The following is a 12,744-nucleotide window of genomic DNA, read 5'->3' as shown; positions in this document are numbered from 1 at the left end:
AAAATGGTATAGGAACGATAATCGTTTCTTATTGCTGCTGCCAGTCCCTCAGCACTTTGTGCGTATTTTTTCTTGTGTACTGCATTCCTTAAGAATTTTGTTGCAACTGTCCGGCGATGTCGAGACTAATCCAGGCCCAAAGTCAGAGGAAATGCTAACAGAACTGTTAGCCGGACACGCACGAATAAGCGTAGAGATTACCGCACTCCGCACTAGAATTCTTTCTTTTGAACAGCGTCTTACGCACATAGAGGCGTTGGCTTCAACTGCAAACGAAGCTCTTCAGCGCGTTCATGATCTTGAGAAAACTGTTGATAACCTTAAAGATTTCATCACCAAACTTGACCGCAAAAACGGTGACCTGGAAAACCAATCCCGTAGGCGTTAATTTGATCATCTACGGCTTGAATGAGCCATCAACAGAAACTTCTGCGGAGATATTAACCTCTGTATCTGAGTTGCTGTCTTCCAAACTTGGAATCCAATGTGAAGGTATTGAACGCTGTCACAGGCTTGGCACGCATGGAAATGAAAAGGCGAGACCTGTAATTTTTAAACTGCCAGACTTTAGAACCAAGCTTTCCAACCTTAAAAACGCCGGAAAACTAAAGGGATCTATTACGTACATTCGTGAAGACTTTTCTGCGCGTGTACGGCAAATTCGAAAAGGCTTTCTGGGACAATTCGGTTGATATCCGCAAAGAAGCAGATAAGTATACATTGCAGTACGATTCCCTGATAGTCGACAGTGTTCCTTACACTTGGGATGACGTTTGCATAAGGCTTGTTAAGGCTCCACGTGCTGCAGTGCCTGCGAACACAGAGTGACTCGTTAATGAGCAGGAACTAACTCTTTTGAACATAAATGCTCAAAGCTTGCTTAATAAGCTTGAATATTTCAATTGGCTTGTTGAGTGCTACAATCCATGAGATATTTGCGTAACAGAAACATGGTTAGACAACTCTATATCAGATGCAGAATTTTTGCCTCCAGATTACTCGGTTATCAGAAAAGACAATAATAATAATAATATTTGGGGTTTTACGTGCCAAAACCACTTTCTGATTATGAGGCACGCCGTAGTGGAGGACTCCGGAAATTTTGACCACCTGGGGTTCTTTAACGTGCACCTAAATCTAAGTACACGGGTGTTTTCGCATTTCGCCGCCATCGAAATGCGGCCGCCGGGGCCGGGATTCGATCCCGCGACCTCGTGCTCAGCAGCCCAACACTCAGAAAAGACAGACAGTTTGCTAAAGGAAGGGCGTGTAGCTCTGTTTACTAGAAAAGGCGCTGAAATTTTTGTATTGCCAGAACTTCCGATTACTGATTCTGTTTGGTGCCGGATAAAGATCTCTGGTTTCGTGACAGTTGTGTGTGCTCTATACCGCCCGCCCGGTTCTGAAAATATTTTCTCGAACATTACAGAATACCTAGCGGAACACAGGCTCCACAATTATAAAATGATCATTCCAGGTGATTTTAGTGCTCCTTGTATCCATTGGAACTTGTTCATTTCAGAAGGTTGTGACAAGGCAGTTTGTGAATCCCTAATTAATATGGCTATATCATTTGATTTAACACAAGTGGTTGAATGTCCAACTCGAGTCAATTCTGTTCTTGACCTTGTTTTTGTTAATGAACCGTTGGTACAGTGCGGTTTTCAGTGTGACGTAGTCGACGGACTGTCAGATCACAAGGGTGTTTTCATTAAATTTAACACGGTTTGTGAGCCCCATAAGCCGACATTCAATATGGTTGCAGATTTTACCCGTGCTAACGACCATGCTATTTTTGAACTGCTAGAGTCGTCTTTCAGAGATATCGCGTCTGGCAGTGAAACAAGGAGTGTTGATGCTTTGTTAGAGCAGTTTCCCAGTTTAGTACATAGCTGTGTGCTTCAGTTTGTCCCCACAAAATGTGTGAAACATAACCCAAAGCATCCATGGTATCAAGCGTATGCGCAAGCACAGCCGGTCACAAAACGAAAACCGCTACTCACTACTTATTTCACTCAAGTCTGAGCTAAAAACCAAAATGACAGAAGCTAAACACTTTTACTTCAACACAACACTGTCAACCTTCATGAAAGAAAACCCAGCGAAATTTTGGAAAAGAATACTACCCTCTTCCCATCACCGTATCCTTCATTATCAACCATCAGCCTTGCTCTGATTCCGCAACCATTTCTGAAGTCTTTAATAGCTACCTTCACTCTGTCTTTCATCTTGAAGATAGTACCAATTCATCTTTCACTCATAGCTCGGAACATCAGTTACCCAACCTCGAAAGAAGTTGCGCTGGGGTCCACAATCTGTTATTAAAAATTGACACAACTAAAAGTGCTTGATCAGACGCCATACCTAATATGTTCTTAAAGAGGTACTCGGAATGGAGTGCCCGCTATCTTACAGTCATTTTCAATAAACCACTGGACATATCCGCCGTTCCCCAGGCTTGGAAAATTGCCAATGTGATCACTGTGTTAAAATCTGGCGATAAACAACAAATTAGTAATTACCAACCGATCTCCCTAATTTCCACTAGCTGCAAGCTTCTTGAGCACATTATTCACAAGCACATTGTTCAGTGTTTAAGTTTCATAATCTCACTCAGCTTATTGTACTGTCACTCAGCTCATTGAATTTACTCACGACAAAGCTTCCGCATTAAATAACCGTAATCAAATCTATGCAATATTTAGAGATTATTCCAAAGCATTTGACATAGTCTGCCATAATAAGCTTCTTCGTAAACTACGTATCATACTTAACGGCAATAAGTTACTCGACTGGATAACCGACTACTTATACTTAAGATCCCAGTTCGTCACTTTCAGCCAGCCACAGTCATCGTCAGCCACTGTAACTTCAGGTGTGCCCCAAAGATCGGTGCTTGGGCATCTATTATTTATAATTTGTATTAATGATGTAGCAAATGTTATTAATGACGCCGCAGTGAAGTTACGCCTATATGCCAATGACTGCATGCTTTATCGTAACGTTGCTAACGCCCATGATCAACAGGAACTAAACAAAGTGTTTCACTGTTCTGTGAATAGAGTAACGCATGGCAATTGAAAATTAACTTCACTAAAACAGTTGCGATGACCTTCGGTAACAAAAAGAATCCGCTGCATTTCTCTTACAGTAATAACGGTAACTATACTTGACCCATGTCAGCGAGTTCAGATACCTGGGTGTTATTTTTTCATATAACTTAAAATGGAATGCTCATATTAACAACGTTTCTGGGAAGGCACTTCGCAAACTTGGCTATCTCAAACGAACCTTAAAAATGCCAAGAAGGAATGTAAATTAACTGCTTACAAATCACTAGTTCGACCGATCCTGGAGTACGCGTCAACTGTTTGGTCCCCTCCTCACGCGCGCGACATTGACCATCTAGAATCAGTGAAAAAAGAAAGCAATGCGATTCATCTTCGGACGGTACGATCGCAACTTTTTACTCTCTTCACATAAGCTCACTTTATCTTTGCAAACGTTAGCACATAGCGCACACGTGAACGTATCATCATGCTGCACAAGATCGTTCACACGCCATCTGGCATTCAGGCACTCTTCTCATTTGTGGCCTCAAACGCACGTGCAACCAGACGGAACCGCACATTAAACATTGTTCCTTTCAAACCACATACAGAGTTCTTAAAATTGTCTTTTTTCCAGCTAAGTGTGGAAATCTGAAATCAATTGGACGGCTCACTTCACGCTTTGACAATTGAAGAGTTCGTGGTTCAGTTGCCTAACAATTTGACCTGTTGATCTGTTTTTAATACTTCTATTTTATCTATTTCTATGCTTCCCATGTTATTTTTTTTACTAATGTATGTGTTCACTCCTGCTATGTTTCCCCTACGAGACAGCAGTATTTGTAAATAAAACATAACAATAAAATAAATTTTTCATAAAAGTAAATTTCTGTCTAATTTAGGTGAAATAGGCCTTTTCCTTGCCTCAGTAGGTGGGTTGGTCAAGAATTAAACGAATACAAGACGTTTCTTTTCCGAGGACATTTCTTTACTAAAACCACTTTTTCCGAATGAACATTTGTCTGATGCGACGCAAAAGAAAATATACAGCTGTGACGGCTGCTTGTCAATCGCAAGATGTGTAGTTCAGGACCCGAAAGCGATGTTTGGACACGTCTAAAAATATATTTGATAGCTATTCAGCGAAAACCTGTTTTTCTTTTCGATTGCATAATGGCACTCTCCCTCTGAAGCCATGGCTACAAAGCAAGGGCTTCTTTGTACCATGGTCAGTTATGCATCATATGCAACAAACTTGAAACTATTGAGCACATACTGAATTGCCACGACTCCGTGTTCTTTTGGCACGTTCTGACGAGAACACCGAAAAATGCGCCGACAGGACCCTTCGGTATTCGTTTCTTGCCATGCGCAGACAGAGGGCGGGTGTCAGCTGACATGATAATGCCTTTGTGTGTGAAGAGCGCGTAGAAAACGTGCATGGATGTTATTAACATCCGCGTAGATGCAAAGTCTGCGAGACAAAACATATTTGAAAGTACACGAGCTCTCCGCTAAAACGCATCATTAATCCGTAAAAGAAGTTTGAGGAACTCGTCGGTTCTGTGTCTGCGATGACTTTTCGGAATGTCTTTGAAGTTAGTAGACCAGCCAAATGTATTCATTCATATATTTTATAACTGATCTGCTTTGTACGTGTGTATGTATTGGTGCCAACAGAGTATTAAAGAAAAGAGCGATTGTGACCTAACGATCAGAGTACGGGGCTGCTGTGCTACAAGAGGTTGGCTGCAAGCGTCATTAGCACGTATTTTTCTCTTTATTAAAGCGAGGCGAGTCAGGTACCTACCTAGCCACCCACCGCAATGTGCCAAGAGTGAGGAGAAAGAAACATGTCCCATAATAAACTCTCCCTATCTAACTTGCCTGCTTCTGCATGCATGTTACCGCTTTGTGGTTCCCACGTTCTAGCGCGTGTCCGCTTTGTGAATGTTGCATCGCCGGCACGCGTCGCGGTATTCAGAACCAGCCCAAAAACTCATGCGCTGCGGGGGACGATGGGCTAGACGCAACATGCTTACTTTACCCGCCGTGGTTGCTCAGTGGCTGTGGTGTTAGGCTGCTGAGCACAAGGTCGCGGGATCGAATCCCGGCCACGGCGGCCGCATTTCGATGGGGGCGAAATGCGAAAACACCCGTGTGCTTAGATTTAGGTGCACGTTAAAGAACCCCAGGTGGTCGAAATTTCCGGAGTCCTCCACTACGGCGTGCCTCATAATCAGAAAGTGGTTTTGGCACGTGAAACCCGATAATTTATTTTTAACATGTTTACTTCAACGCGCAGCTCGTTATAGCTCGCTGTCGTCGCTGTGCGTCGGCGCGTTTCAACGCGGTACATTCGTATATTGAGCGGCCTTTTAACACGCAGAAATTCGAGCTCCTCAAAATATAGCGCGTCGCGGGGAAATGAAGTGGCTGTTTTCGAAGCGGCTCTCATACCTATACTGTCGACATGACTGCCATAAAACTAATAATTAGAGATTAGTTAATGAATACTTACAAATATGTAATTAGGAAGAACGCAAAAAAATGCGTGAATCTTGTTCACGTCGCTGCTAACAATATGCGATTGGTTTCATCCGCAACGAAGGCTTCCGTATATTTAGAACATGGTGCATGGTAGCTGGAATGTCCTGTATACCACCTCTTTTTCTTCTAGTTCGCAGACTTGTAGATAATCGCCTGTCATCAACCGCACTTCAATCTGTTCAGGAGGATTATCTGACATGACGGCCGATACCCGCGCGAGAACTCCTAATATCCAGGTGCATAAATAAATATATTCGTGGATTACCTAAGAATATTTCACTTCAAGGACAATCATAGTAATTGTGAAATTTATGCCTAACAGTAGTGAAGTCAGTGCAATGCGTCTCTTCTTTGTTGACCCATATCTTTCAAATAAAAAGTGTGTTTCCTGCAGTACCTGCGCCGGCTGGTCGACAAACACCTGTGCCAGTACCTCTAGCCCCGCCAGTTATTAGCCCATCTACAGTACGTGAGCCTCCGCCAAGCCCAGGCCTGGAGCCTGCACCAGGACCTCGCGGCCCACCGGTTATTGGCCCGCCTGCAGTACTTACGCCTACGCCAAGCCCAAGCCCAAGCCTAGCTCCGACAACACCTCCCGCTCGGTCACCGAAACCAAGGCCCGCTCCAAAGCCCGCTCCAAGGCCCGCTGCAAGGCCCGCTGCAAGGCCCACTACAAGGCCCACTCCAAAGCCCACTCTAAGGCCCACTCCGAGAAAAACTCCAAGGCCCATTCCGAGACGAACTCCAAGGCCCATTCCGAGACAAACTCCGAAACCAACTCTGCAACCAACTCTGCAACCAACTCTACAACCAACTCTGCAACCAACTCTGCAACTAACTCCAAAACCAACTCAGCAACCAACTCCGAAACCAACTGCGAAGCCAACTCCGAAACCATCTCCGAAACCATCTCGAAAAACAACTCCGAAACCATCTCCGAAAACAACTCCGAAACCATCTTCGAAAACAACTCCGAAACCGTCTCCGAAAACAACTCCGAAAACAACTCCGAAACCTACTCCGAAACCAACTCTGAAACCAACTCTGAAACCAACTCCGAAACGAACTCCGAAACCAACTGTGAAACCAACTCTGAAACCAACTCTGAAGCCAACTCTGCAACCAACTCTGAAACCAACTCTGAAGCCAACTCTGCAACCAACTCCGAAACCTACTCCGAAGCCAACTCCGCAGCCAACTCCGAAGCAAACTACAACTACAACGCCAACTCCAACGCCAACTCCAAAGCCAACTCCGAAACCATCTCCGAAAACAACTCCGAAACCATCTCCGAAAACAACTCCAAAACCATCTCCGAAAACAACTCCGAAAACAACTCCGAAAACAACTCCGAAACCAACTCTGAAACCAACTCCGAAACCAACTCTGAAACCAACTCTGAAACCAACTCCGAAGCCAACTCCAAAGCCAACTCCGAAACCAACTCCGAAGCCAACTCTGAAGCCAACTCCGAAGCCATCTCCGAAGCCAACTCCGAAATCAACTCCGAAGCCAACTCCGAAGCCAACTCCGAAGCCAACTCCGAAGCCAACTACAACTACAATGCCAACTACAACGCCAACTACAACGCCAACTCCAAAGCCAACTCCGAAACCAACTCCGAAACCAACTCCAAAGCCAACTCCGAAACCAACTCCGAAACCAACTCCAAAGCCAACTCCAAAGCCAACTCCAAAGCCAACTCCGAAACCAACTCCCAAGCCAACTCCGAAACCAACTCCCAAGCCAACTCCGAAACCAACTCCGAAACCAACTCCAAAGCCAACTCCAAAGCCAACTCCGAAACCAACTCCAAAACCAACCCCAAAGCCAACTCCAAAACCAACTCCAAAACCAACTTTAAAACCAACTCCAAAGCCCACTCCGAAGCCTACAACGACTACAACGACAGGTACAACTACGAAACCATGTAAGTCAGAGCTGCCATTGTAATCTTAAACTGCTTGCACGCAGTGCTGTGCTCCAGTAGGTACCAGTCTAGGGAGTCTCTATACATACGCACGCTTAAATGCTTTTACAAGGGCGTAGGCGTTCGTGGGATAACTCCCATATAAATATATATTGCTTTCGCGCTGCCATTCGATGCTATGCTCATGTTAACCCAGAGCACCGCTTAACGGCGAAAGCAGCTACACAGCCATGCAATGAAAAACAAAAGCAAGAATGTTGGCAGGCCATTCGACCTTTAAATGAAGTCTATGACAAAACAATGTGTTCCTGAGCCCCTTAAGGTTCATTCACAGAAAGCCAACACGACACTGACTTCGGCCTGCCAGATGTCGGCGACAGCATTTTTTCCTTCGTGTCGGCGCCTCTGTCACACTGTACCGACGCCGACAATCTGCCGGCGGCCGGCGCCAAGCTCGGCGTCGGTACAGTGTGACAGAGGCGCCCACACGAAGGGAAAAACGCTGTCGCCGACATCTGGCAGGCCGAAGTCTGCGTCGTGTTGGCCTTGCGTGAATGAGCCTTTAGAGTTGAAGATGGGGCACGGTCACTGCACACGCCACTCTATCGCGTCACCAGGGGAGTAGGAGTGTCTGTCGGCTTAATTTTTTTTATGCACTATGTCCGGGAACTGGCCACGATTTAAGATCGCGCATAACCCACGGGGAGGACCCACCTAAGTGCGCTGCAGAACCTCCGGGATCGGCCCCACATTTCCACAATGCCCGTACCGACGCGGATGGCTTTTGACAGCACCACACTCGGGATCGGCCCACCTATTTAAAGTACACTGTATCCGGGATTGGCCTGGAAAGTGGCTACGAAAGACATACCTAATACGGGAAAAGTGGGAGGTAACTCACCAAGAAACACATTGTTTTCGAAATACTCGCAAATACCAGGCACTATGGGAATTGGTGTAAGCCAAGAGGCGGTGTAAAGAAGAGCGAGCTCGGGCCTGAGCTCCGGTTTTCACCTTGTTCTCGTTTAGCTCATCGTCTTTACGAAAACCAAGCCTTAATTGTATCAATGTAACAGTCGTTCGGCAGTCACTGAGCACAACAAAACTTGCTGAATCGAAGTTTTCATCTTGGCACGAGGTCAAAGGGCGTCATATTCCTTCACAGTCTTGTGTATTACATCATTGCAGCCTGTAAATGTTTTATTCCTTTGAACACGGGTATTTTAATTATTGCATCCTTTCCGAAGGCATTTTGCAAAATTTCATGAATGTCTGCAACATTCTTGCTTAGTTTCACACTAAATTTGAAGCTGATCTTCGTTCAGTCAGTTCGTACATCTCCACTTCAAAAAAAGACTAGGAATGGGTCGCACAAAATTTGCGCGCATAAGATTCCGCCTTGTCTCACTGCGCTGTGGCTCCTACATGATCACCGTTTCTGCAGTTCAGTTTATTACTTTACGTATTTCGGGGGGGGGGGGGGGGTATACTTAAGAGTTTATGTACAACATTGAACCATGCTTAGAAACGCATAATTACTGATAACAAAAGATTGTTACTTAAACGTAATCTATACAAAGTAGTTTCTAGTTGCTTTAGGGCCCAAACTCGCTCAATCTGCCCGTCAGTTCTGCCTGCGTCCGCCTACGTACGGACAGTTGCGGACGCCCGCAGAGCGGGTCGTGTCGCAAAATTTTCGTGTGCGCCGAATCCGCATAAGCGGATCGCACGAGCACAGCGATTGGACGACGTGGTCTGTTAACAGCTGACAATCATTCTGCGACTCAAAGGTGTTCGAAGTTAATTGGCAACTATCTTGAACAGCAGACGACGCCGGTACATTTGTTTTTTTTTTTTTGTATGCGTGAGTTCAAGTTTCAACGTCAGGGTGGAAACGCGACTCTATAGGCTGTCACATTTCTGTTCTGCAGCCGCATGTGCTTGTTCGGCGTGGTTCGTCCTCGTTCGAAACACTGCACAATCGTCTTACCTGCGCCACCTTTCTAAAAGTGCATTGCGATCGCATCACGTCGCAACACAGGACGCATTCTCGGACGATCACTTTCAGAGCGCGCCGCACTGGCTGGTTGAGCAAAACCTCTCGAATCGCCCAAAGTGCCGCGTTCTAACGTCATGCGAGAGAGATGGTATCGCCGAAAGTGATTCACCCGAGAATCCACTTATATCGCTACCTAAACGGTTGTCCCGCGTAACTTAAGCCATAACTTAAAGATATGCGAATGACACGTAGCTGGAGAGAAAACACTTCGTAGTGTTCCCCGTCGCATGGAAGTACATTATTTCTTTTTGCATTTCGTCTAATTACGTAATTCGTCTAAATAATTGATCCACTTCTTAACTATTATAATTAGATGAAATGTGTCAATGAGAAACTTGTAGAGCAACATGAAAAACTCCTGAAACAGCTTTCTGCTGCTAAGTACGTGCTGCGTAAAAGTGTTTTTCGAATGCTTGAAAAAAGCCCGCGAATACACGCAAAAGTGTCACCCAACAGCCATTCGAGGCACCTAGCGTGTATTCACAGTCCATAGGTGTACATGCAGGTATGAAACATAGTTACACCACGTGATAAGGTTGAAATTCGACCAGCTAATAGCTGTAAATAACATCTTTGATGGGGTATAGTTGGTGTGTCATGTCTTGATAGGAGAAGTTGTGTTGTTTTATTGACACTCTCACATGCACACAAATGCAAGGTCTGCATACACCTCGTGTTTTGAGAGACAGTGACATGTGAACACATGTAACACGAACATAACTTATACTATGAAGCCATATCACGTATCATAGTTTGCACAAGTGTCCGTACGTATGGCTCTAAAATTTATGGTTTGACCATGTGTTACCTGGCTGGGTAGTAAATTTATGTGCATAAAATACATAAGGAAACACGATGAGCAACACATATGCACAGGTAACTTCTGAGCATGCGCACATCGTATAAAACGAGCGCTTTTCCGCCTAATACCGCTGCGCCAAATCGCACTTTCTATAAAATCGAAAGCTTGCCCGTAGGCATATTACAAAGGATGTTAAAAGTACACGAACAGATTCGGACTCGTGCAAGAAATCTAGAAGTGAACGGTGATGTGGTTCATGAATCCAACGTTCAAGGTCGGGTGTGCGGCCAGGCCGCAGCCTGTTGCCCGGAGGTGGCGGATACGGCTTAGATGAACTCCTGGGCACGTCCATAGTAGGTGTGTCACTGTCACATTTTGGATTCCTATTTTACAAAATGGGCACGATGAGCCGTAAGGACCATGGTACTGTTGTGGCCAGAGAGCGGTCACAGACCGAGTGGGGGGGACCCTGACACGTAGTATCCTTAACATGACCTCTTCTCGGCGGTTTAACCCACCAGGGAGGTCTGACCCACACGGAGGTATAAGAGCTTGTGTGGTATGTCGGAGGTTTTCCTTTTCCCCGATCAGTCGTCCACAGGCGTCTTTAGTAAAATGTGAAAGTGGGTATGTTGTAATCTGTGGGTGGGTTGCCATATCTGCTTCAAGGAGACCAGGCAGGTCTGCTCGAGGCACCCACTGGACGCATATGAGGATATTCGGAGTGGCAGCAAGACGGTGAATGCTACCTGAGAATACAGTGGACCGGGATGCCCTACGTATGTCGTGGATGGCTTGAGTAGAGTCAGTGCGAATGATGAGTTGAGAGTATCGAGCAGCTTGAACAGTAGGTAGCAATGCGGCCAAGCCGCCTAGTATGCAAGCAAGCTCGGCAAGATAGGCCGGTGGTGCAGGATCGGCAACATACGAGTGCGTTTACGTCTGGCCTGCCTCTGGTATCAATGGACGCACGAGAGCTGTGCGAATCATGGTACCATTAACATTGGCATCAATTTATCATCGGCAGGACGATGCCGGGAAACTTGGGCATTCGCCTGACGAGGAACCGGGCTATACAGACGACCAAGAGGCTTATTGTCACTGAATTGTACCTTCTTCCACGGAGCTACATCGGGTCTCGTAGATGATGCATTGTCTATTTCGTGTCCCATGTACCGGGCCAGTGAAGCAGCCGAGCAGAACTTTGGTGGCTTTAAGGCGCGCACGCATCGACGTTGGTGCACGGGTTCATCGATAGTGCCGAGTAGGGACTCGGCCTGAAGGGTTGGAAACAGAGTGAGACATGGTAGTCCCGTTATGTTCCGCATGGCTTCGTTACTAATGGCCTCAAGGCGAGCTCATTGTGCCTTCGTGAGATGATGAAACTGCGCTCTGTAGACGAGTCGTGGTTGCAATACAGAACGGACAAGAAGGCCAGCCGTGTTGGTGCTCGCTCCGGCAGATTTTATCGCAATCCGACGAATCAACTGTATCGTTTCTGCGGCCTGTTGCTTTGCATTCTTGACCCATGGTCCCCCAGATCCAGAGGAATCCATTTCAAGGCCGAGTACACGGAGAGTTGAAGCCTCGTGTAGTGGTTGCTGATCCAGAGTTAGCTCAAGAGGTCGGAGTGCCAGTAGACAGCGCCCATACTTGTTCGTTACTGACATGTACGTCATCTTGTCGTTTGGAATTTCAAGCTCTATCTGAGCACACCAGTTGTGCGTCACGATTAGGGCCTCTTGGAACGCTTGTTCTTGGCGGCAGATTTCAGGATCAACTGACCAGTCAATGATGTCATCTGCGTACATTATGTACTGTGCGTTACGTATCCTCGCTAGCTTCCAAGCTAGTGCAAGGAGAGCAATACCGAAAAGGACTGGTGCGAGCACACATCCTTGGGGGACACGCCGATGTGCGACGATGTGCGACAAGCGATTCGAAAGCGCGCGGGTTATGCAGCAATTTTCCGGTACTGTCGGGAGCTGGGAGCCTGCGCGCGTGTGATCTGGTAACTCCATGCGCTTCGGAAACAGCGTCGTTGCATTCGCTACATTTGACACTATTTTCCCCCGTCAAATTTGGCAGGCAGTCGGGCAACATTGACCCGCAAAGCTGGCAACAAACTTAAACCACACCGGTTAGAACTCTGCCGAGGAGTGATTGGGTATGCGTGGTTCGAAATTTGGTTTGAATTCCTTTTGGCGAGGCCACGTCCAATGCTCGACGCCGGAAGCGGGATGCCTGATTTTCTGTGACACGGGCTCCTTAACGCTGTCGCGTTAAAACCAAGACGTCGACGGCTTCAACAATTTCTTGCGACGCTCGCGTAATTGCAACGAACTTCCTACGC

General features: G+C 46.3%; 1 protein-coding gene across 6 annotated transcripts in view; it reads left to right on the top strand.

Annotated features, from left to right (window-relative positions):
- The window catches only part of LOC139049969 (cell surface glycoprotein 1-like), a 52,038-nt gene that overhangs the window by 19,176 nt on the left and 20,118 nt on the right, over window positions 1-12,744 (top strand). For all 6 annotated transcript variants that reach the window (XM_070525913.1, XM_070525912.1, XM_070525915.1 and 3 more), the window contains one exon: window positions 5,995-7,530. In XM_070525913.1, the coding sequence (XP_070382014.1) occupies window positions 5,995-7,530 (1,536 nt within the window). The remainder of the gene's footprint in view (window positions 1-5,994; window positions 7,531-12,744) is intronic.

The sequence above is a fragment of the Dermacentor albipictus genome, chromosome 9 (genome assembly GCF_038994185.2).
Source record: "Dermacentor albipictus isolate Rhodes 1998 colony chromosome 9, USDA_Dalb.pri_finalv2, whole genome shotgun sequence".
Lineage (NCBI taxonomy): Eukaryota > Metazoa > Arthropoda > Arachnida > Ixodida > Ixodidae > Dermacentor > Dermacentor albipictus.
This window is presented reverse-complemented; position numbering and strand designations above follow the sequence as displayed.